Raw genomic sequence first — 24,818 nt, 5'->3', positions numbered from 1 at the left:
CCTGCTGTTCTGTGCAGGCTAGGACCTCTAATCTAGTGCCAACACATCCCACTTACTAGGAGATACACATATGTATGCAATATACCGATGCAAACTCAAGATACTCTCATAGTCTAGAGAGAAGCAAAGAAAGTAATCTTCCACAGGATTTTTTGGAACCCAGTTCTAATCATAGAGTAGCAAGTGAGAATAAGTGTCTTTTAAGGAAGCAGGAGTTAGAGGTTGATCAGGGAGAGGCAGTCACACTACAGGAGCTGGAATACAAGACAGGTGGGGGGGGGGGGTTGAGGGCAGGCAAGTGGTAGTTGCAGGTGCCTGCAGCTGTGGGCAGATGGTAGCAGTAAGGAAGAAAAAGAAAAGACAAAGAAAAGGGCAGCGGTGGCAGAGTATGAGGCTAGAAGTAAAGGGCTAAAGGGATTTAGAAGGCATCTTGGCCAGGACCCACTTAGGTGGCACCACTGGGATATACTGGGATAGCTGAGAAGGGAGAAGGAAATCTCAAGCAAGGCCCCAATGGGACGCTGGAAGTTGGAAGGCGAATCTGTGGAAGCCCCGCCATCCAGCCTCGGGTCAAATCCCCGGCCAGCCCAGCGGTCCTTATAAGGGAAGGCGGCGGCGGCGGCGGGTTGCGGCGGAGGTGGTGCTGAAAGGACAGCTCCCGTCCCTCCCCTTCTCCCTCCCCCTTTGGAGCTGAGCGGCGGGTGCTGCCCGCAGAAAGCGCCGCCTTGCCCAGCACAGCCGCCGCGGGAGCCTCGGCAGCGGCAGCAGGAGCAGGAGCAGCAGCCATGAGCCAGGCAACCGCCGCCTCTCTTTCAGCAGCAGAAGCCGCCGCCGCCGCGTCCGCTCCCGCCCCCCGCGGGGCTCCCCAGCAGCTGTCCGCTGCCGCCGCCGCCTCCCGCGTCTTTCCCAGCTCGGCGGGACCATGAAGCGGCAAAACGTCCGGACCCTGGCCCTGATCATCTGCACCTTCACCTACCTGCTGGTGGGCGCCGCCGTCTTCGACGCGCTGGAGTCCGAGGCGGAGACGGCCGACCGGACTAAGCTGGAGCAGAAGCAGCTGGAGCTGAAGAGCAAGTACAACCTCTCCGAGGCCAACTACTGCGAGCTCGAGGGGGTCGTGCTGAAGCTGAAGCCCCACAAGGCCGGCGTCCAGTGGAAGTTCGCCGGCTCCTTCTACTTCGCAATCACCGTCATCACCACCATAGGTAAGGCGGAGGACAGCTGGGCTCCGGCAGCGCCTTTCGCTGCGGCCTCTGGGCGCTTTCCGCCTGGCCCGAGCGATCCCCGGCTGAGATGCCGCCTCCCACCCCCCGCCCGGCACGCACCTACACCTTCCGCCTTCCCACTTGTAATTTGTCTTCGTCTTGGTTTTGTGCCGGAGCTTTCGGCTGCTTTAGGAGTCCCTTCCCGTTCTCACGACCAGGCTGGAGCAGATCGGCGAGGAGAAGAGTTCGGCAACTTATTCTGGAGGAGGAGATGATCTAGAATAGGGAATGGACGCCCCTGTTCTCAGATAGGTCACTACTTTGGGGGGCTGCTTCCTAGCTTTCTCCCAGCTGGCTTACTACTGTCCCATCGACCAAGCGCAGCGCAGCGCAGCGCAGCACAGCCGCTCTTTCGCTGTCTGGGTGGGATGGGCGTTGTAGTCCTAGAGTACGCCGCTTGTGAATAGTTTTTTCTAGGTCGCTCTGAAGCACTTGACTATACCTCCTCCCGCGCTCTACCCGGTTTTCTCCCTTCGCTTTGGCGCTTTTCCCTCGGGGAGGAACACTCGGGAAGGCGTCCCGGCGGTGCCTGGGCATCTCGGGTGCTGCCCTTGTCCTCTTCAAGTCCAGCCGTTGCCGCGAATGGCCTTGGGGCTCTTTTACCCTCCTGGAGGCTCCCCAGCCTGGCTGTGGAAGAGTGTGCGCGTGTGTGAAGCCCGCAGTGAATGCTAAAGCAGGAGGAACAATGGAGACAAAAGGTTTTCCTCTGAAAGCAGAGTCTTTCTCTCTTCTTTTCCCCCACCCCGAATTTGTTTAACCCGAGAGCTGTGCACTGTATCTGAAGGCGTGATGTGGGTTCCCAATCGCGCTGTCTGTATAATCTCTTCTAGCAGCTGCCAATTTTCTTTTGGCGGGGGGGGGGGGGCGAGGAAGAGAGCACTTGTGGGAGAAATTATTTGGAGGGTTCCAAATAAGAGGCAAAGCTCTCCTCCGCCAAAACCTTCTCGGGTTGGGTAACTCTTCCCGCGAAAGGGATAAGAAGAACAACTGCATTCCAGCTGCAATCCTAAACATGCTTAACTAAGAGGTGAGCTCTGCTAGGCCCAGTGTAACTCTTCTGCATAAATACTCACAGAAGTGAGCTATCGAAATATCTGTTATAGAACATGTGCTTGGGAAACCACAACATCCTTTCACTGCATGAAATAGGCTTTCTTATTATGTGAGTGTGTGCAGGACTACTGCCCTAACGAGTTGTAAAACACTTCTATTCTCTCTCTGCCCAACAAGTTTCTCCCCTCCCCGCCCCTCCCCCCTCCATGCCTCTCCCTCCCTCTCACACAAGTCCCTTGGTATTATTTAGATGCCCAGATATTCTCTTTCTCTCCCCCCCCCCCCCCGCAAGGGAGAAGACGTTGCTTTCTGGTTCTCTGCTGTCCTAAAAGAGTCTGTATTACATATGCGTGGTTTCTGGAGGAAACCCATCCTGCCTTTTGAACAATGTTTGAACATATGAATAAATGCAGGTGTGTCTTCTGCCCCTGCCTGCAATGCATATATTCCCAGTCTTTTGCGGACCATCAAGATGGGAATGGAGGGGGATTCCCTTGATGAGAAGAGAATCAGGAACCGTGTTTGCACTCTGCTGCACAGCAAGCCCAAAGATTCTTAGGTCTTGGAAGAGTATCTTACATTAAGATGACAATCCTCAACCCCTTTATGGGAGAGCAAGTTTCAGTGAGTGGAATGGGACTTCCTGCTAATTTCACTCATAGACCTCACTCACCTTATCAGGCAGGGAATTATTTTTGGTGCAATAAAGGAGCTGGTTATAGCAGGGTTGTTTCTATTTCATAGGTGAGAATTGAGAAGGGGAAGGAGCTTGCCCAGTGCCCATTGGTGGAAAACTTAGAAAACCCAGTCCCTTTAGTGAAGAATTATGCCATATTTGGATACCGGCAAAGTTTTTCTTTATTTGCTGCTAACTTATCTTATATAGGAATCCATCCACCCCTCATCTTGGGTTGAGGGGTTAGGAAAAAATCAAAAACATTAGTTTGCCCCACAGCTCATTAGTAAAACAGATTATTTGCGGGGAAATGGATGAGGGGCAGTACTGACTGTAACAGATGAATTTGCAAACTGCATCACAAGATTTCATTTTTCCACTCTATTTGCAAGTCAGTGCAATTTCACAGTAAATGTTATTGTTGTATCTAAACAACTGTATTCGTATTTACTTTAAAGTGAGTTCTGTTGAACTCAGTAGAATTTACTATTAAGTAAACATATACCCGTGTGGGACGTGGTGGCGCTGCGGGTTAAACCGCTAAGCTGCTGAGCTTGCTGATCAGAAGGTCGGCGGTTCGAATCCGCGTGAGGGGGTGAGCTCCCGTTGCTAGTCCCAGCTCCTGCCAACCTAGCAGTTCGAAAGCATGCAAATGTGAGTAGATTAATAGGTACCGCTTCGGTGGGCAGGTAACGGCATTCCGTGTAGTCATGCTGGCCATATGACCATGGAAGTGTCTATGGACAAACGCCGGCTCTTCGGCTTTGAAACAGAGATGAGCACCGCCCCCTCGAGTCAGACACGACTGGACTTAACGTCAAGGGAAACCTTTACCTAAACATATACTCACGTCATCTGTATCAGTGAACATTATGTTCTCTTTATTTTTGTTCCAACATTTCTGTTCTGAACAGGACAAAAGGCTTTTCTTTGATGCTTTTTAAAACTAAACATCATACATTTTACAACATATTAAGCCTGCTGCAGATAGAGCATTTTTAAGGACAAACAAATGCAACTGGGTACAGTGTGACATGCAGAGGAAGAGATCAGTTTAAGCTCCTAATTCTTGCTTGCAACCAGATTAATTCCTGATTTATGCTGCTGCTACATAACAGAGTGGAATTCTGGTGAAAAACTCACAGAGACTGGACAGCCTTGAAACAGCTTTCAGTGAGTCCAAATTATTTTTTTAATGTCTGGCTCCTGAACCATTTCTCTGCATGATGTCCTTCTAAGACAGCTCTTCCTGCTCACAATCACTGTGCCTTATTTTTAGAACATTCCCTTTGCTTTGGATCATTTCTTTTAAAAATTCAAATCTTCATGTATTGTCTTTCTCTTCATGTTCACAAAACTCTTTTAAGAGGGGCCATCGCTTGTCCTAACTAATAGAAGCAAAGCCCACCCTTCACTCAAAAGAACGAGATAGTACTAAGACCACAGAAACAGCCATAAAATAATTAAACCCCACTAACTGATAAATGCAGGTATGGTCACCAATAACCAAAAGCTGAAATACCCTTTGAGCAACCTCCTCAAAACAGATTCATTTTGCACCTTATCTAAAAAAGTGGAGCAGCTGCAAGCTATACAGGTGAGCATCATTCTGCCACCCTGAGGCAATCCGAGGAAGGCCTTGTGGCTTGCTCCACAGACCCTTATATAGTAGAGGCATGAAAAGTGGCACCCACTTTCAGGAACAAAAACAGTAACTGGATTAATGGAGGGCAAAGGTATCTGAAGCTAGGAGATGCCAGACTGGGAAGGTTTGGGGGGTAATAACAAAGCCTCTGAAAACTGCACTCAGAAACAAATTGATAGCTAGTGGAATGCTTGCAGATTTAACTAAATGGATCCCTGGAATCTGGTCTTTACCAAGAGATGGTCATTGTACTGCCACAAGTTTCCATGGGTGGGGGCGGGGGGGGGACATCACATGATTTCACTGTGCCCTTGCCATCATTATATTAGATGCTTATGCCTACTGACTAAAGTGCCCAAGTCACTTTTAAGGACAATTTAATAAAGCAGTCTCTCTTCAAAGATGCAAAAGTATGGATCAGTTGATGCCTAACTGAGCTCCAAATCCAAGTTCTCACTGCCCTTTCAGCATATGTCCTTAGTCTTTGCTGGAATTTCATATACTTTGATCTTGCAAATGTGCCTTCTGCTAAAAACATAGGAAATCGTTCGTTGGTGATCACTCGTAGCCGAGTAAGATTGTCTTCCAGGATTAAAATCTTAACGGTGGATCCGTAAGTGGCTGTAAAGGCCAATTCTGGATCCACACAACCTCCCAAATGAGGGCATAAGTTTCCAGGTGGAAGACGGTCACAATGAGGATTTGCTTGACGTGCCTTCCTCTTAGCTCGCTTCTCCCTTTTGCCCTGTACTCATACTTCTTCAAAGTCCATAGCGCCTTTAATAAGGGCTGACCTCCAATTTGAATGCTCATGAGTTAGGACTTCCCAGTTCTCAGTACTGATATTAAACTTTTTAAAATTAGCTTTGAGAATGTCTTTTAATCTCTTTTGCTGTCCGCCAATATTCCGTTTTCCGTTCTTAAGTTGGGAGTAAAGCAGCTGCTTTGGAAGACGATGATCAGGCATTCGAACAACATGGCCGGTCCAGCGAAGTTGATGTTGGATGATCATCGTCTCAACGCAGGTGGTCTTTGCTTCTTCCAATACGCTGACATTAGTCTGCCTATCTTCCCAAGTAATTTGCAGAATTTTACAGAGGCAGCGTTGATGGAATCTTTCAAGAAGTTGGAGGTGGCATTTGTAGAAAGTCCATGTTTCACAGGCATACAATAGGGTCGGTAGCACAACGGCTTTGTAAACAAGCATTTGGTCTCCCTGCGAATGTCCCGATCCTCAAACACTCTATGCTTCATTCGGGAGAAAGCTACACTTGCAGAGCTTAGATGATGCTGGATTTCAGCATCGATAATAGGCTTTTATAGATAGCTGGCTGCCAAGATAAGGAAAGTGGTCGACATTTTCCAGTGACATAGGGAATAGTTACCTCTTTGTAGGCATGTGCTTGAATTTGATAAAACTGAATTTGTCAACAAACTATGGCTGGGTTCATGTGTAATGCAAGCAAGGACTGGTATGATTTACTAATTACAGTAGCTAAATTTGGTACTGTTGCCCTTGAAAGAAACAAAACACCTTTTGGTTTAGCACAATGTGTGTACCCCGCCAATGACTTCGTTGAGCTTGTAGCTGAGGCAGCACAGGCATCTGGTACAAGTGATGATGATGTCACATGCATCATGACAACAACACGAACTTATGTAAATTATGTAATTTGCATGATGATATCATGATGCACATGACCACATTTGCCTTTTTCCCCCCTTCGTCCATGCCCATATATCTGTCGTTGCCTTGTTCTTGTTACAGCTACCTTGCTAGCCAATTAGAACTTAATATGGCGGCTTGGTTTATATTTTATGTTGACCCACCAGCAACATCCTCCCATTTTGACTAGTTTATCATTCTATGAACTTCCAAAACAGTTTTCAAAGCCAATACTAGCTGAAGGGCTGTCAGTGAAACAAAATGAATCTAGGATCTTTTGCCAGACCAATGAGAATACTGAGGAGCACCACTGGAGTTATGTGAAGTTATATTGGGGTGGTGGTAGAAATGGGTGACAGTCTTTATTTAAAGTAATTTTAGCCACTTAAAAAAAAATTGCAGACTATCAAGAAAGCTAGTAATTAACTATAAATTCTCTCTCCCTCCATCCCACATTTTTAGCTTCATGAAAGATAAAGACTGAGTCAAGAAAAATCAATAAAAACAGGAACCCTGCTTAGCTGGCTGGCTAAAGCAACAGAGTTACTAGTCAAGCCAAAATACCCATAACAGGAATCACTTGGCATCTGAAAGTAGGAAGGATGCCAAACGAATATTCTGAATCAGGGAATTCCACAATCTCAGGGGCATTGTTGGAAAGGTCCTGTCCCATTTACCCACCCAAAATAAATAGATACATAACAAGGGACTTCCTCCGTCCAAGTGGATCAGTAAGAAGAGGGGGTGGTTCTTAGGTACCAAACTTAGGTACCCTCCACTAGGGGGTGGAGAAGAAGCCAAGCAGAGGAACAGTTGAAGCAGCTGTAATTAGTTACTCAGTAACTGTTATTTCTTTCCCCAAATAGCAAAACATTGTGGAGAGGCTAATGGTAGATTGAAGTGAGATTACTAAGGACAGGGTGGGAGAGTTTGTGGTTCAGCATTTTGTGGGAACCCAACTACTCCCTTAATATATTGCATGAACCAGGTCCTTCAACCATACTTTGGTTTCTTCGGCATAGCCCGTTACCCTTGCTTACCAGATTTAGGATTTAGTATATTATGTGAACCAAGCGACTGTCCCATTTTTGCAAATCCTTTGTGCTGCCCGCTTAAACCCAGTGAAGGATGTGACTATATGCAGATAACTCAGGCTCTCAACCTGAGTCAGAAATCAGTTTTGATTTGGCTCAGGTTACAACGACATTCGTGCAACCTAAAGAGAAAGTCCCAGATGGGAAGGGACAGTGCTGGCTCAGTGGCACAGCTTCTGCTTCACAGTGCCAGGATCATTCCTCTCCTAACCTGATCTCTTTGAGATAAGTTGGGATCAAAGCTGTCAACTGGAATGACAGGAGTCATCCAGCACATCTGGAGGGGCCCTCGACAGGGGGAGGCTGTTTCTAAAAAAAGTTTGAGACTCTTCAGTAAGGTTTTTAAATTGTGGTTGCTGATGATGGTGATGCATTAATGATAGATTGTATGGTGTACCCCAATTGCCCTTGGATACTTTATAGAGAATCAGGATCTAAATCTAATGATGGTGATCACAGCAACAGTATTACTGCTTCTACTGCTGCTACTAACTTTCAGCACTTCCAGAAGATCTGCCTCTGATGGCAGAGCAAGTATTAATTCTGGAAAAATTCTTGAGTTGCTGTGACTGTGTTGAGCTTGGCTCCTGATGGAGTAGGCTTCTGGTTAAAGTATGCTTTTCCTAAGGAAGTGAGCTCCACTGAGAGATGGTTTTAGACTAAACATGTTCAGGTTCAAGCTAACTATACATTCTGCAAAAATTCACTTTTTAAGAGGAAAGAGGATGTTAAAGGAACTTAAGAAGCAACATGGTGTGGGATGGCCACTGGTGCAAACGGCCTCTGAAAAGATAATCTGCATCTTGTATAGAGAGAATTCAGGGTGATCTGAGCAGAGCAGCAGTATGAGAAAGAAAGGAAGAAAGGAAGGAAGGAAGGAAGGAAGAAAGAAAGAAAGATGAAAGAAAGGAAGGAAGAAAGGAAGAAAGGAAGAAAGGAAGAAAGAAAGAAAGAAAGAAAGAAAGGAGGGAGGGAGGGAGGGAGGGAGAAGGAGGGAGCTAGTGCTTCCCCACAGATACTCTGTTCTCTTCTTTACTTTTTTAAAATGGTGTATGGGCTTCTTTACATGAATTTGTGCACATACGTCGTTTCTTTCCCGACTGTACATTGCAAAACACACATTTCCTTAAAACTGCTATGTCCCAGGACTTTTGAGTATAAAAACTGATGAAGAATCAAGCATCAGGAAAAATTCAGGATTAGTGAAATAAATGAAAAGCAAATTAGAGATTTCCTGCTCCAAATTCATCTTGGGTGCACAGGCCACCCACTCCATCTCATCTCCACCTTTCTTTTACAGCTGTCTTCTATATCAAAGGTTAGAGCAGTGTTTCTCAAACATGGCAAGTTTAAGATGTGTGGACTTCAACACCCAGAATTCCCCAGCCAGCCATGTTAGATGTTAAAAATGGGGACCATATAGAACCTTTGCAAGATCAACCGATAAACAGGACTTCTATTCAGACCAACCACAAAAAGGTGTTGTTATGCATATTCCATATCTCTGAACAATAAGAAATTCTAGGGGGTACAGATTTCATTCCCTCTATAAGGAGGTCAGTGGCATTCTGTAATTTTTTTGCAAATCTTTTCCCAGTTGTCTCTACCCGTCCAATCTGGTCTGGCAGGAAGGGCATGCTCCTGGTCCCGTTAGCCAAGAAATGTTGGCAGGTGGGGACCAGGAAACGTGCCTTTTCTGCAGTAGTGCCCTCTGGAACATCCTCCCTCCTGAGATTAGGATGGCCCCGAACCTGCTGGCTTTTCAGAAGGCCTTGAAGACCTGGGTTTGTGTCCGGGCCCAAGGTCCTGAGTGTGTGAAGGGCCCCATTTCATGATTATGCTGACATTGACAGATTGTAGTATCTCTTGGCTGCTATTTGTATTTAATTTCTTTTTGTACTGTTTTAATTGTTTAACTGTTTTTATGATTGTTAGCTGCCCAGAGTCACTGGTTTCAGTAAAGCCTCATTTGGGCATTTATTTGTTGAACAGATTTCTATACTGCTTCCTATGTCAAAAGACATTTCATATTTTCAAGTTATGATAGCTCCAGTCATTAAGAGTCATTTGCTCAATTTCCTTAACAAAGTGGAGGCTTGCCTGGGCCATCCAGGTATTCTGCCCATATCCTAGCTTTGCAGTCATAGGAGTGTCACTGTAATGAAGAGAACTGGAGTAGAAGGAATTGTAAGGTAAAGGTAAAGGTTTCCCTTTACATTAAGTCCAGTCATGTCCGACTCGAGGGGGCAGTGCTCATCTCCGTTTCAAAGCCGAAGAGCCGGTGTTTGTCCGTAGACACTTCCGTGGTCATATGGCCAGCATGACTACACGGAACGCTGTTACCTGCCCGCCAAAGCGGTACCTATTAATCTACTCACATTTGCATGTTTTCGAACTGCTAGGTTGGCAGGAGCTGGGACTAGCAACGGGAGCTCACCCCGTCACGTGGATTCGAACCGCCGACCTTCTGATCGGCAAGCTCAGCAGCTCAGCGGTTTAACCCGCAGTGCCACCACAGTAAACTGAAGGTTTAATCACTAAATCTTTTAGCAGCCAACCATTTTGTGCCAGGCTACTGGATCTACTTTTGTGGCAACTTGTCTTTCCTTTCTCCTTTACTGGGTTCCAGCCAACGCTTCAAAAAGGTTGTTAGTAATTTACTAGGCTGACCATATTTCCTTGAGACAAAAACGGGACATTGGGATGGGGAAATGGGACAGGGTTAAAAACGACACATTGGGATGGCAAAACAGCAGGGCTGGGCAACGGGCTGGATCTGCAGGCAGGAATTTCTCCAGTTTTCTCGGGCTGGGAATCTTCAGATTCCTTCATTTGCAAGAGGCAAGGCTGGGCTGGAGAGTGTAGTGAACAGTTGCTCCTGACAAGCCGTTCCTCCTCTGGCTGTGCTTTTATGTTCTTTTCTTCCCGCCGTTTCAAGGCAGGAGCCAATTGGCTCGCCCTTTGATCACCGCCTATCAGCTGTTCCTGTTTTTTTCTTTTTAGGATCCCCACTGGTTTGAGCTCTGTGGCTTTTCCCCCACCATTTCTGCTGAGCTCCCCCTCCTTCCACTCAAAGTCAGACTGCATTCTGACAGGTTTGTGGGAACTTCCAAATTTTTAAGTAAGGTTTTTAAGAAAACGGGACAAAGTGGACATTTATATTAAAACGATGGGATGGTCTGGAAATGTTAAAAAACGGGACCGTCCCATTCAAAACGGGACATATGGTCAGCCTATAATTTACCCAAGTCTAAATTCTCAAAACACACATATACACACACACACTTGAAATAAAATGTGAAGAAAGAGAAAGATATGGGGATCATTAGCAAAGAGGAAGTTGAAGAGTAGCAACCAAGTGGTAGAGAACTACGTTTTTATTTATTTATTTTCTATCCTGCCTTTATTATTTGTATAAATAACTCAAGGTGGGGAACATACCTATTACTCCTTCCTCCTCCTATTTTCCCCACAACAACAACCCTGTGAGGTGAGTTGGGCTGAGAGAGAGGGACTGGCCCAAGGTCACCCAGCCGGCTTTCATGCCTAAGGCGGGACTAGAACTCCCAGGCTCCTGGTTTGTAGTCCATTGCCTTAACCACTAGACTAAAATAAAATTCTCCCTTTTACTTTCAAAGCAAGTTCTCTCTTTTACTTTCAAAGGGAGAACCTAAAACTGATTTCCAAGAGAGTGATTCACCTTTTACTTTTAATTCAGGAACAAAAACACCAGAGCTGATATGCTTGTGCAGTCCATGAATTGGGAGTGGCATTCTTCTATTGGGGCAGATTAGTCTTTCTGACATTAAGGGACATCCTTGACCTTTGAAAGATAGGCTGGCACAAAGATATGGGGGTTCAAGAAAATATCTTATACATGTAATTAAGGTTTAAATGAATACAGTACATGCAATTGGGCTCTGTGCATTTAATAATTTATCCCCTCAGTAAGATTAAAAATTACAATTCATTAGTATCATCAGGCCAATCCTCATTAGGCTGCACTCTGAACAAAACCCTTTAATTTGGTCTCAAGGAACTTCCCCTCAGTCTGCCCTGATTTATTATTGATGTCATTTGTATCCCACCTTTCCACCTGAAATTGTGCTCAAGGTGGCTATCAATAAATTACGATAACATAATATTTAGAAAACATCATTTGGAATCAAGAAGAGTGCCCACCACCAGCCAAATGCCTACTTTTGATCAACAGAGTTGCTCAGACAGACAAAGCCTGTCTGGATAAACATGTGTTTGTCTGGTTGGGAGGATGGCAGAAATGAAGTTAGCCTGATCTCCCTTTTTAGGGAGCTCCAAAAATATGTGCTAAATCCAGGAACTCTTTGGACTGCTTGTGCCCGTTGACCAGTGCCCCTACTTTGTGTGCAAACGCTGGCAGAAGGAACCTCAAATAGTAAGAATGGCAGGGAAACCATTTCTGCTGCCAGATGATTCTGCCACGGCACATGGCAGCTCTGGAGAGTGACGCGGTGGAAGAGCCCCTGCGATCAGGATAGCCTGTCCAACTCTCCCAGTTCCCCACCCCGCCCCCAGGACAGAATGTATGCTATCTCCAGCATTTCTGCCCTGGCCTTGACTGAGCAGCACTGCTCTACTGCCTGTTCAAAATTACCCTTGGCTTCACTCGGGTGGCCATGCTTATCTCCCCAGTCATTTCCTGAATTGATTTTCTGATGGTCAAGGAAATCTTCAGGGGAAGAATGAATCTCTAGCAAAGTCTCCATGGCTATTGTTTGGCCTCAGACTATAATTCAGCTTGTCAAGGACTCTGGCATCCATAAGAGATGCTCACAGAGATCCCCACTGTGCTTGCTCTGGCGAAGCCTGATTGGCTGAGGGGTGGTTGTTTTCCTGTTAAGCCTGCACAGATTTTGGAAGGGAGTGTTCTCTTAAAAGCTTTCTCGGTGTTGCAAAGCATTATGTGAGCAAAAATCTACAACTTCTGGATGGGAAAAGTCTATTCTGTAGCCAGCAGGACCTTTCCTCATTTGGGGATATTATTCATCTTCCAGGGCCCCTAACAACCCACTGCTTTTCACCCGTGGATGCTGTCTCAAACGCACTGATTGTAAACTAGACCTAAAGTAAAATGTAAACAATTAAATCTGCAACTGTATATCAGAAATGAATAGAAAGAGAAGACTGCTTGAGCAAGTCGGCAATAGGGAAGCCATGTGCTGTTCTGGGCATCTGACCATTCAGTCAGAGAGCAGGGGAAAGTGCCACACGTCGCAGGGCTGTGCAGGGCTTTGGATCTGATTTCAAAAAAGTTCTTTGGAGCAAGTGGTGGCGCAAATGCAGCCCCTGCCTGCAACTCCTTGCAGCAACTGCCTTTTCCTGGCATCAAACAGCAGCAACTTTTCTTAAAGGGCCAGGAAGACTGGTTTAGAGTAGGTGTTGTGACCTTATTGGAATCTGTGTAGTTCTTGCTATCTTGATCTTGCCCAGCTGATCAGGGTTAAATTAACTCTAAGCAAGACTTAATCAGTGTGGGGCTAAATTTAACCTCCTGACAGCAAACTGACTGGTTCAGTTGACTCCTTTATGATGTTCCGCAACTTACCCCTCACCAATTCAGTGAAGTACAGTTGACTCCTTTATGGTGTTCCTCTCCCCTCACCAATTCAGTGAAGTACATTGTGGGATATCTCATCACATTATTTTTTCTGGGTACTGGATTTGGATCTGCCAATGAAAAAAAGTCATATGAAGAGTTCCCCTACCCCATCGGCTAGAAACCATGGAGCAAACACATTACAGGTAGTTGTCAACTTATGACCATAATTTGGACCAGAACTTCACCCCTGATTTTATGATCTTTTTTCCATGGTCATTAAGTGAATCACATGATTGTTAAGCAAATCCAGCTTCCACCATTGACTTTGCTTGTTGGAAGCCCCCTGGGAAGGTCACAAATGGCGATCATATGACCTCGGGATGCTTCAACTGTCATAAATAAATGCTGGTTGACAAGTGCCCAAATTTTGATCACGTGACCATGGGGACACTGCAACAGTCATAAGTGCAAGGACTGGCCATAAGTCACTTTTTTCAGCACTGTCATAACTTTGAACAGTCGTTAAATGAATGGTTGTAAGTTGAGGACTATCTGTACTGTCCAAGTAAGGCACTGGTATTTCTTTCATACAAATTGAGCGTTCTCTTCTTTTTGCCAAACTTCACCCAGTTTTGACAAATGATACTTCTTCACAAAGTGATCGTCAGGACCATCTTGCATTTGTACATTTCCTTGCTTGTTTACCTTGTAAGGCTAGGGATTTCTCTACTTTTGACTGAGAGAGAAACTATTGTTCCATCAGACAAGACACAGAATATTGATTGCTAGACAGGGAGGAGATCCAAGGAAAGAAGAACAGCTAGAAGCAGAACTTTTTTTAAGTCCAAATTTCAGTTTGGTGAATCATCATTATTAAAGCACAAGCTGTCTTGAGGAAGGCCCAGATTCAGTAGCAAAATACAAGCTTTGCATCTATGGGATCCCAGGTCAGATGCGGCAGCTTCCCCAGAGTCTGAAGTAGAAATTTGCTGGGGACTAGATGATCATTTGACTCCACCTAAGGCAGCTGCACATGTAAGATGTTTACCTGATGAATTAACTGTGCTCTATAAACTTTTAGGAAGGGACTCTCAAAGCAAGGCTTTTGAACTTGCTGCTCACTTGAGACCAGGTCTCTTCCTATGGCGTTTACCACCATTGAGAAACAGCTGATCAGGCTCTCTGAGGCACTCTTCCAATGGCCTGTATAATCCACCATCCTGATGTCCTATATAATCCACCACTTCTTTCATTCTGCTGTCTGAGGTATGAATATCATCCTGCTTCACGGGAGGGCCTGTCTTGCCAGAGACGAGAATATTGCCTCCCACTTGTTCTGTGATGGTGCTTCCATTCTGACACAAGCCTCAATGGAAGTAAGTCATTGTCTAGGCAGGTTAGTATGTGAGAAAGCAGACCTTAAAGTCCTTGGATTCTCAGCTATGGAGTGCTTTAAAGGTCAAAAACAGTAGCTTGAGTTAGGTTTTGAAGCAAAACAGGATGGATCTCTCTAAATTCACAGAACATACTCTTAATAAAGTGTTCAAGCCTAAATCCTGCCTGCCATATTTGGAACCAGTTGACTACAAGGGCAGACTCACATATAATGTAATTCAACAGTTAGACTGAAATTTCATCAAAACATATGTTATATCTGCACATGAATGATTTTTGTTGCCTTACCCCCTGGTAGAAAGCTATTACACAAGCATGGTCGTTTGTACCTTATCTCACAAAACTGGATCAATTTTTCATCCTAATCTTTCAAAGAGAATGCAGTTCCACACTAAATGCAGTTCCTCTTCTCAATGCTCACCCACATTGCCTCTTTTATCAGGATTTAGATTCAGTTTATTGACCTCCTCTTGTCCATAACCAAGTTCAGGTACTGATTCAGATGGCAGGGAGAAATATGGAGTGTCAGCACAGTATTGATGGTGTTTAGCACATCATAAACATGTTTTAAAATATTGTGGGGCATCATAATACGTGCCATAATTTTCAGCAGTAGTCTGTCAAAGCAGTTTTTATAAAGAGGAGAGACTTCATACCACAGTATCTTCAATTCATGTAACTGGTCCAGAAGGCTAGAATAGCTGATATGATTTAAGCATGAAGGTAAAGCAAATGCCTAGTTTGTGATCCACAAAGCCCATAGATTCCAAAGGTGGGGATTCTGGGTAGACTGTGAGAAGAAAAGGATCTTGTGACAGATGGAGCCAGAGATTCTTTTCCTTTTCATACCAGAGGCTCCAGATTGCAACCATCCAAGCTCTGCAATCCTGGAAGCCACAGAGGAGAGAGTCCAGGAAGCTTTTGGCCCAGTGTTTCTCAAACTTGGCAACTTTAAGATGCGTGGACTTCAACTCCCAGAATTCCCCAGGCAGCCATGGTTTTAAAAAGAGCCCCTGTTGCTTTATTCTAGTCTTCCTCTAATGCTAGGTTTGGACTAGTGTCCCATGCAATGATGTGCCTGTAACAGTAAGCTCCATTAATGATAGGACTGTGCAGCATTCTGCAAATGGTGTTTTAGAGCATCTATGAGAGTGAGCATAGCACATGTCTGCAACACTTCAACGCTGCTGCATCCTGTGTAGTTATATGTGGAAGAGATGGCTGCTGGCAGACTGAGAGCAGGTGTGTTGGGGAGGTATAGTAAGTGTACAATTAGGCTGAAGTTCAAAAAATGTCAGCTGAATACTGGCCTTGTACCACATAAGTACTGGGGCTCAGGTAGGGTTTATTAATCCCTAGTGCAGGAGTATGGCATTCACAGGCCTCGTGCCACCCTCATGCCACCCTCGTGCCACCCAATCTGTGCCCTCTGAGATCACTAAAAAGTAACAGCAACATTTTGACAGTGCTTTTTAAGATTTATTTTTTTTTATGACCTAGTGAGAATGTGCACTACAGTATTAATTTGCAGGGGCCATTCCTTACAAGAATAATATTCTAATTTCTCTACAATTCCTGATAGATGCAGCTTAGGGATGCTGAATAAAAACATTGCTTTATGTGACAATATAGACCCAACTGGAACAAGAATCACAAGAATCTTTTCCCAACAACAAACTCCAATCATTGTCCTGTAGTTTGCTGGTCAAAAGCTGTTCCTCACAATTGACTCTCCTGGGATGGTTACCAACACTCCAGTTCTGCCAGAATGTCCATCATCAGAAGGGGTGGATATCGTCAAGATGAACTGGACAGCCAATGATCCCTGGGGTGCAGATAAGAAGAAACTTGGTCTGCCTCATATTGTAATGGAGCAACATGAGTGGGTGTGGTATTAACTGGTTTTTATACTAATAACCTCAACAGTTCCTTTAACAACCTCAAATTATTTGTAAGAGGCTGTCACAGGCTGTCTATCTAGCTGGTGATCAATATATAGCTCTTTTGCTTTAGTGACACTGTTGCTCTTTGCTGAGTTGTCCTTCCTAGGATTTTAATGTTATTAATGGTGGTTGGATTTATTGTTGTTTTAGAAGACATTTCCGTCCTTGTTTTTTTTTTTTGGTAATGTTTTCTTTTCTGAAAAATGAGAATTGCTTGATATAAATAAATAGGAATGGGTTTGCTGTGGGTTGCCAAATCATCACAGAACAGGAATAAGATTCAACTGGAATGATGGATTGGCCTTGGGAAGCTGCTAGGTTGCCCAAACAGTAGGAGTTGGCAGGTGGACAGGCCAATCAGCTTATTTTTTAGAAGCAAAGAACAGAAGGCAACCAAGCCCTTCCCTTCCCCAGGCAACAGAATTCCCTTTCCTTCATTGGACACACGACACCCCAATCTATTAGTAGTGCGACTGGCTGGAATACAGCTCAGTGGATTGCTGGGCCCAAAGAGGAAGGGCTGGCCTTTCAAAACATCCTGTTCAAAAATGAAGAACACCATATTAAAAAAAAAAAAACCCACAACAACTTCACCAGGAATGACTGTCTATGCAAGGCCTCTGTGAAGAATTGGGATAATGAAAAATAATTGGGCTTCAAAGGGTAGCAGTGACAGTGGGAATTCCTTTCTCACTGTCCTACTCAAGGCTACATTCCAAATGTGTTTTTTACAATGGGCTGGGCCAGGCTGCCAGGCCTCATAAATCACCTATAATCAGCTGAGGCCCATAGGTAACTGGAGCTGGTAATGCTGTGATGCCAACCACTTTATCCCCACCACTCCCCAAACATTTCTCAATGTCTTACACAACTGAGATTGGGACTGCTCTATCGACCACTGGTGGGAAGGGCAACTGACTTTTGCTTCTGGAATTAAGGGGCACATATAACAAAAACAGAGATTCATCTTTAACTTTGGAAGCTCAAGTCACCTCTGTCATGAAAAGCACTTCTTAACAGCTTTGGCTGGTCCAAGAACTGCAGCTTCTGCTGTACTATTCTAGCCTTGCTGTGGTAGCCTGTACATTCATAAGACCAAAAAGCACTTTTGTGGGGCTCCCCTTTACCACCCACATAGAATACCTGTGCTGAAAGATCTGCCCTGGCTGTTAATTGCTATGAACCAATGCCAAGTTATTCTTGTTGGTTTATAAAGCCCCAAATTGCTCAAGACTAGATTATCTGAGGAACTGCCTTTTTTTTTTTAATCTGTTCAATCATGTCCAATTCTTGGAGACTGCCTGGACAAATCCTTGCAGTTTTCTTGACAAAGCTTTTTGGAAGTGGTTTGCCATTGCCTCCTTCTTAGGGTTGAGAGAGAGTGACTGGCCCAAGGTCACCCAGCTAGCGTTGTGCCTAAGGCGGGACTGGAACTCACAGTCTCCCAGTTTCTAGCCTGTTGCCTTAACCACTAGACCAAACTGGCTCTTGAGGAACTGCCTACTTTCTTGCAAATCTAAATGATCTTTACACTCTGATATTGATATAGCAGCCTTGTAATATCTATCTGGCTGTACTACAGTAGTAGAGCCCCCCATGTGGAAGAAACATCTAATGGAAATTGGAAGTTACCCCTTCTCCCAGAGTCCCCCCTCCATTAAAAAATTCTCTGCTTGCTCAGGCCTCCTTTTATTTCTCTTTCTTTTCTTTCATTATCTCTCTAATTTATTCCTACTGATTCCTTGCTGGATTTAATGTTCTATTACTTTGCTGTTTTTAATGTTTCTACTGATTTCTCATTTCATTTTGATTGTATTTCTTATGCTTTTTCATGGAGGCAGATAAATGATATTGAAATACTGTAAATTAATTCTGGGACAGAATGACAGAATAAGTGGATGGGTTTACACAACACAACTTGCTTAAAATGGAATTGTGTCATTTGTTCAGTGTAAGGAATACAGTCATTATTTTAGACCATCAAGCTAAGACACCTAATAGTTTATTTTGTGAAAGTGGTTGCGGGGGAGAGCACAGCACTGTTAGTTGAACACAGGAATTATATTTTATTAAAATGAGTTTAGGATGAAGTGTGTCTTTGGTGGTATGTCACCATTTGGGGAGGTTTAATGTATTTTCAGCAGCATAACCAGAGTCAATGATTAGGGCTCCTGTGTAGAAGACGATTCAGCAGCAGAATCTGTTATGCTAGGCCAAGGAGAAGAAGTTGAGTTTCCCAATATTATCTCTTGGACCGATGGGTTAAGTGAAAAGGACTCCATTATCCCCCAATGATCTTGGCCTACGTTGAGCGTTTTAGTTGGTGGCTACTCATGTACAGTCCTCAGAACACATGTTATAGAACAATGACTCCATCCTGCCCAGCCTTATCTAATGGCAGCTTTCAAGTGTTTTATGTAGCTCCTTGCCCAGCCCTGTTACAAGACCTTTGAGAAAAATGCTGGCTTGGCATTTATGCTTTTATTACGACCCATTCCCAGGAACTGCCCTTGTCTTATGACACATAACCAAATGGACACCAAATGTCCATTTGGCCATGTGACGTGTGCGTACGTATACAGATCTGGGAAAGCCTGCAGCTAGTTTTGGTTTCCTTTTCCTTTTCTGAGATTGAGTTGGGACCTCTTCATTTTTCCTTTTGTGCCTAGGAATTGAGGCAGTGTTGCACAAGACTCTTAGAGGTTCATGGAGTGTTGTAACAATGATAATAAACCACATTATGAAACTGCCTGGATCTTGAGTGGGCTGGCTGGGGAGCAAAAAGAAGGGTTGGGCTGCAAACAGGCAGTTCAGGGTATCTGCAGGGTAGGTGGGGTCCAAAAATTCAAGACATGGCGGTGCTATAAAAGCTGCCGTCTTGATTTTTAAAGCTCCCCTGTGGATGCCCTTGAGAGCAAGTAAGCTTACTGCTGTCCTTCCCCTGCCTAAAGGCTCTCGTGCAGGGTTAGAAGTGACTGCTGCCCTCATAGCTACCAGAAGAAAGATTTTTCCTTGTACAAACTATACAAAGTAGGAAAATATAGATCAAGTTGAGAACTTAGGAGAAAAGGAGGAAAAGTGGGAACAAAAATTATAATTACGTCTACAAGTTACAAAACTGAGGACTACAAACTTAGTGTACTGCTGCATTGCACAGCAGAAACAGTTGTAGAAATATGTAACAATGTCCCTAATATCTAAACCAACCCAGCAAATAAGACTAACAGGGGTCAAGGCTGCACTTAATAATTATTATGAGCCTAGGAGAAATCCTGTTTTTGAATTGTTCTAGTTTTGGCAACTTTGTTATAATGAACCAGGAAGGATAGACTCTTTTTTTTTTTTCACAAGGGACAGAGAAAAATCTAAGTGTTGTAAAGTTGGGGCTCTATACATCCCAATGTTCAGAAACAAAATTTCCTGCATACTCAAAGTGAAGTTCTGGATAGCCATAAATTAACCCTAGTGCATGCAGCTGGCATCCATAGCGTAGAGAGATTTATCAGGCCAGGTAACAGCAGGGGCTGCAGAAACCAAAGTCTTTTGCTATTCTGAAAAAGCACCTAAAACCCCATCAGGAAGGGGGGAAAAGGGACTTGGGAACAAACTTCTGCAATGGATGATCTGGTAACTACAAATTACCACTTTTGTGGGAGACAGTTTGTGCCCACAGGCCTACTCAGTGCCTGCCTTTTAGTGAAATCTGCAACTAATGTACAGTGAGAATAATTTTGCTAAAATGTGCAATGCATAATGTGTCTATTCTCAGTTCATCAGAGACATTAATGCCCTGTTTTGGGGAGCAAAGACTTGAACCAACAAAAAAGTATACAAATTTATTGGCATAACAGAGTCATACCCAGTCACTGCAGTGGGCCTCCCACTTGCTTTTAAACTGGACATTGGAACTAACACCAACAAAGTTCCCCAGCAAATTACACATTGCCTGCAAGATGATGTGCATAAATGAAAATTGAATTTTCCTTTGGAAGAGCAAGGGTTTTCCTTAGAGAAGGAGGAGGAGGAGGACATGTCAGGAATGAGGAATCTAAGTTACCTGTTTGGACCATGGGCGCAGGTTAAGAAGTAAAAGTGAAGGGGAACCAGTCCCTGCAACATCTTCCAAGTGCAGCTCTGATCTCTGATCTCTGATCTCTGATCTCTGATCTCTGATCTCTGATCCTAGCACCGTGTCACAATTGCCAGATGAAGGAAGAGAGGGCTGAGCAGCACAGCTGGGTTGGGCTTCTGGGAGAGAGAGAGCCTTCTATGGAGTAAGAACCATGGTGACTCTACTGCAGCTGAGCCTAGGCAAGGCCAGTTACTGAGAATTTTATAAAGCTAAGGGGGTTGCTGAAGATGACATTCAGTTTAGCTCATCTGAACATTCAGAACATTTGACTGTGAATAGTTTCCATGGGTGTCTTGACCTTCACCTGGATCACAATAACTCTTGTAGCTTGACCCATCTTGAATCTCTTACAATATTTCTTGGATTTGGACCTACAGATTGGTTTGAATAACCCTTTGGCTCTATAGCCTCTGTTAAGACTGATTTACTAGCTCTTGACATCAGCTATCTGACTATTCTCTCACATACTCCCTGTACCTCCACGGGACAGAACAAAGAGTCAGCCCAAGAAGTTGCTGCCATTGTAATGCTGCATAAATGGTCCCAATGCAAACAACTTACGGTAACTTCATGTCACAAATATTGGAGACCCACCATTTCCTGACCAGGTCATCCTGTGCAGCCCTTGATCTGATATGTCTATACATAACCATGAGTTAACCAACCAACACAAGAATTTTTCAAATGTTATCTTGATATTAGGATTGCTTTCCAGTTGTATGTCACATTTATATGGGCCCCACATTGCTATCAGTGGTGAAAAAATCCAGAAAGATCCTAATTGTTCTGTTTGCTTCCCTGAAGTTAGTTCTGGAAGAACTTGAAGCAAAAGAAGTCACCAGGAGATTGGCTAAACCTCCATGCAGTTTTAGCATAATGCATTCAGCACCATTTCAAAAGGCTGTCCTTTGGCACCATCAGCCAATGAAGCCTTTTGGCAAAAGAATCGTGAGCACTTTGGTGACATTCCAGGTGTCCGTATCTACATTTAACCTGAGCTAGACCTCCTTTGGTTTGATGCTTGGATATTATTTCCAGTTACAGTATAGGGATCAGCCTTAGACATTAGGCAAAAGAAAGACCACTGAGTAATAAGTATCTAGGGATGGAGGTGGATATGGTGCTGAAGCTTCTAGGAGAATAGATAAAATCTCAGACCAAGGCTTGCTTCAGAGAGCAATTATCCTAGTGTCTCACACAGAATGGGCACACATGGAAAGGGAAACATTAAAATTAATCAGTTCAAATGCAATCTGAAGAATTATTTCAGTATTGAGTTTCCCCACACTCCCCTTTATTTGGCCAGTGGCTTCAGTCAACAAGCAACCACGGAGAAAAGATGATAGGATGCAGAGAGAAGAAATAATGGCTATGTAGGATGAGGAGTTCAAATGCTGTATTTTGTCATGGAGCTCCTCAACATCTTAAAAAGGATTGGCACAAAGCCTTAATTCCAGGACCTGCTTTTTGAACATTAGATGCAATTACCAGACAGTCCACTTGAGTAGTGCATGCTTTTGTCTCCATGAAAAAAGTGCATCCAAGTTCCTTTGACATCATTTAGGGAGTAGAGCTCCCAGGTCTTAGAAAGGTGACTATTTAAAAATGTTTTTGAACCCTGGGCATCACCTTTTCTGAAAGTATAAACTCCAAGGTGGGGGTTGTATGTATGATGGTGGGCAGTGTTCATTGTTCACAGATGCAGAGAGCTGTGCCAAGTGGTATGCCTGCTGGGCTTAATTTTAGCTCTACCTTCAACTACAGCACAGAAAGGAACATCCGGGTGGTGTCATTAGTCCAGCTGGCATGACCCAGAAGGCAGATGCTGCTGTCCATCAAAGGCCGGATCTTGGGGCTTTAGTGGCACTCAAATCCTATCCTCTTTGCTGAATTATACCAGATGATTCCAAGCTGTCATGATCTCCAGGACTGTTAACAAAGGCCAAGAATTAAAGCCACCAAAGGACTCCAGTGGGACTATGCAGTCTGACCTCAGCCCAAAACTTTCCAGTGATTTCCTTTTCACTAATGAGCATGTGGCTTGAAAACTCTGAAGAGGCATTGAGGAAGCTGCCTTCTATGGAGCTGGGATTTAGAAGCCCCTCAAAATGACAGAATGGATTTCAAGTTTTGTAGGATACCTAGAATGATTAAGGATTGAATCTAGAATTTTCTGTATGTAAAGCAGGTGCTTTGCCACAGAATGGGGCTCCCTTGGTCGGTGTCCTCATCCTGCTGTTCTCCAGTGCCATCATGAGAGGTTTTTTTGTTTTTGTTTTGCTATGCCTTCTGTTTTCTCTGAGGGTATCCCATTTTTGTGTTATGAATGTTACTGATTTATATAGGAGAGTTTGGCCCCACACAACCCTTAGGCAACTTTCATCCAGTCCTTGTCCTAATTTTAAAGTTGATCTATTCTGAAAGAGATCAGTTCAGACCTCTGTTAAGAGCTATATGCTCCTTCCCGGCAGCTGCTGTTTGGGTGAGACAGAAGAGGATAGCAGAAAGAAAAAGGGAAGAAGAGAGGGAAAAAGAGCGGTGTCAGAAAGGAAGAAAAGAAGGACCACTAGAAGGAAAATGTATTTCCCTTCCCACTTTGGCTTTAAATCCCACCCACTTCTTGCTTTACCTCATCTATTGAGATTACTTTTCAGGGATAAAAAGGTTGTCCCCTTCTGTGGCTGTGACATTGTGATAGGTTCAGAGAAGGACCATGAAGATGATCCTGGAATTGAAACTAACCCCCCAAAGAGATTGAAAGGGTGGGTGTTTAGCCTTGAGAAAAATAAGGTCAGGATACTATCATAGGACTCTTCAGATACCTCAAGGGTGTCAGGCAGAAGGACATCAGGACCTGTTCTCTTTCATTCCAGAGTGGAGGACACAGAATTACAGATTGAAGCTAAGGGAGGCATATGCTGGTTGAATGTTAGAAAAAACATCTAAGCAGTAAGATCAGTTTGACAGTGGAAACAATTACCAGGGAAAAAGTGAGCTTCCTTTCACTGGAAGTAGTCAAGCTGAGCCCAGGTAGACATCTGTGTGGGAAGCTTTCATTTGGATTCCAGCTTTAACCACCTTAGTAATCCTTCACAAGAAGGTGGGTTATCAATCTGACAAATAAAAAGATAAATTATCAAGGCAGACAGATTTTGCCTGCTTACATGCTAACTAACTCTGTGTTATATTTGAGGCTGTTCTTGTTGTGGAATAGAAATAACATTAATGATCTTTGAAGCAGATGCTATTCTGCCAAAAGCCAAACACAAATTACTTTGCAGTGGGGAATGGGGGAGAACTTTCATTTTCAATTCTGCTATTTTGAATTTGCATAGAGAAACCAACATCTCACATAGTGTGTGTGTGTGTGTGTGTGTTTAAAACAAACAACAGTAATATAATGGAAATACCTGTTTTCTGATGTGAATTTTCATTTCAGCAGGATACTCCTGACACAGTATTTTCCAGTAAGTGCTTTCTCCATGTTTGTGCCCACATTCACTTTTTATCTGGCCTGTACTTGCAAGTGATGCTTTCGCCTGTTCCTAAGAAGATTTTCTTCTTGGGTATATCTTGGCCTGAACCACTTTTAGGAGAGATTGACTACTCCCACATTAAGCCAGATGGGTGTTGAATCTCCTCTAGCTTCATGAGTGTGCCAGGTCTCATAAGGGAGGAGGTTCCATCTCCCTATCCCATCATTCAGTGTGCTTATCTGGTAACTCACAACTATGTTAAAGGCTGCCTATTTGGGTAGCTGTGAATTGGAGGAATATTAGGTGGGTTTCTGAAGAATGAGATGGAGCCAAAGAATCCTCATTGCCTTACATCCTGAAATTGAGTATTCAGATAATCACCTTTTAACCGAAGTCTTCTAAGCAAATGCTTTCAAATTTACATCATTTTGAATTGTTCAGTTTCTTCCATCTTTAAACTGTGAGTGCTATATGCAGTTATATCTGCAATAGTAACAACTAAAGTGAATTCTGGTCTAAACCAGTGTTTATCAACCTTGGTAACTTTAAGATGTGTAGCTTCAACTCCCAGAATTCTCCAGCCAGAGTCAGCAGACTGGCTGGGGAATTCTGGGAGTTGAAGTCCACACATCTTAAAGTTGCCAAGATTGAGAAACATTGATCTAAATAACTAATCATGGGATGATCTTCCTTTGGTTCTTCATCCATCTAGTCCAGTAGTCTAGTCCAAAGTCCAAACTTGTTTCCTTCTCAGCTTCCTTTATTAGCCCCAACTAGGTGCTTTCCAGATGTGTTGAGACTATAACTCCTAGAATTCTTAACCATACAGGCACTCTGTTTCTGAGCTACTTCAGGGCACTATGTAAGAGAAAACATGACACATGGTTCAGTACAA

The 24,818-nt window shown here is 43.9% G+C and overlaps 1 protein-coding gene across 1 annotated transcript in view; it reads left to right on the top strand.

The window, feature by feature from the left end:
- The first annotated feature begins 723 nt into the window (after nt 1–723).
- Nucleotides 724–24,818, top strand: part of LOC134495166 (potassium channel subfamily K member 3-like) — a 96,374-nt gene continuing 72,279 nt past the window's right edge. The window contains exon 1 of the mRNA XM_063300386.1: nt 724–1,205. Within this exon, the coding sequence (XP_063156456.1) occupies nt 923–1,205 (283 nt within the window). The 5' untranslated portion in view covers nt 724–922. The remainder of the gene's footprint in view (nt 1,206–24,818) is intronic.

The sequence above is a fragment of the Candoia aspera genome, chromosome 1 (assembly GCF_035149785.1).
Source record: "Candoia aspera isolate rCanAsp1 chromosome 1, rCanAsp1.hap2, whole genome shotgun sequence".
NCBI lineage: Eukaryota > Metazoa > Chordata > Lepidosauria > Squamata > Boidae > Candoia > Candoia aspera.
This window is presented reverse-complemented; position numbering and strand designations above follow the sequence as displayed.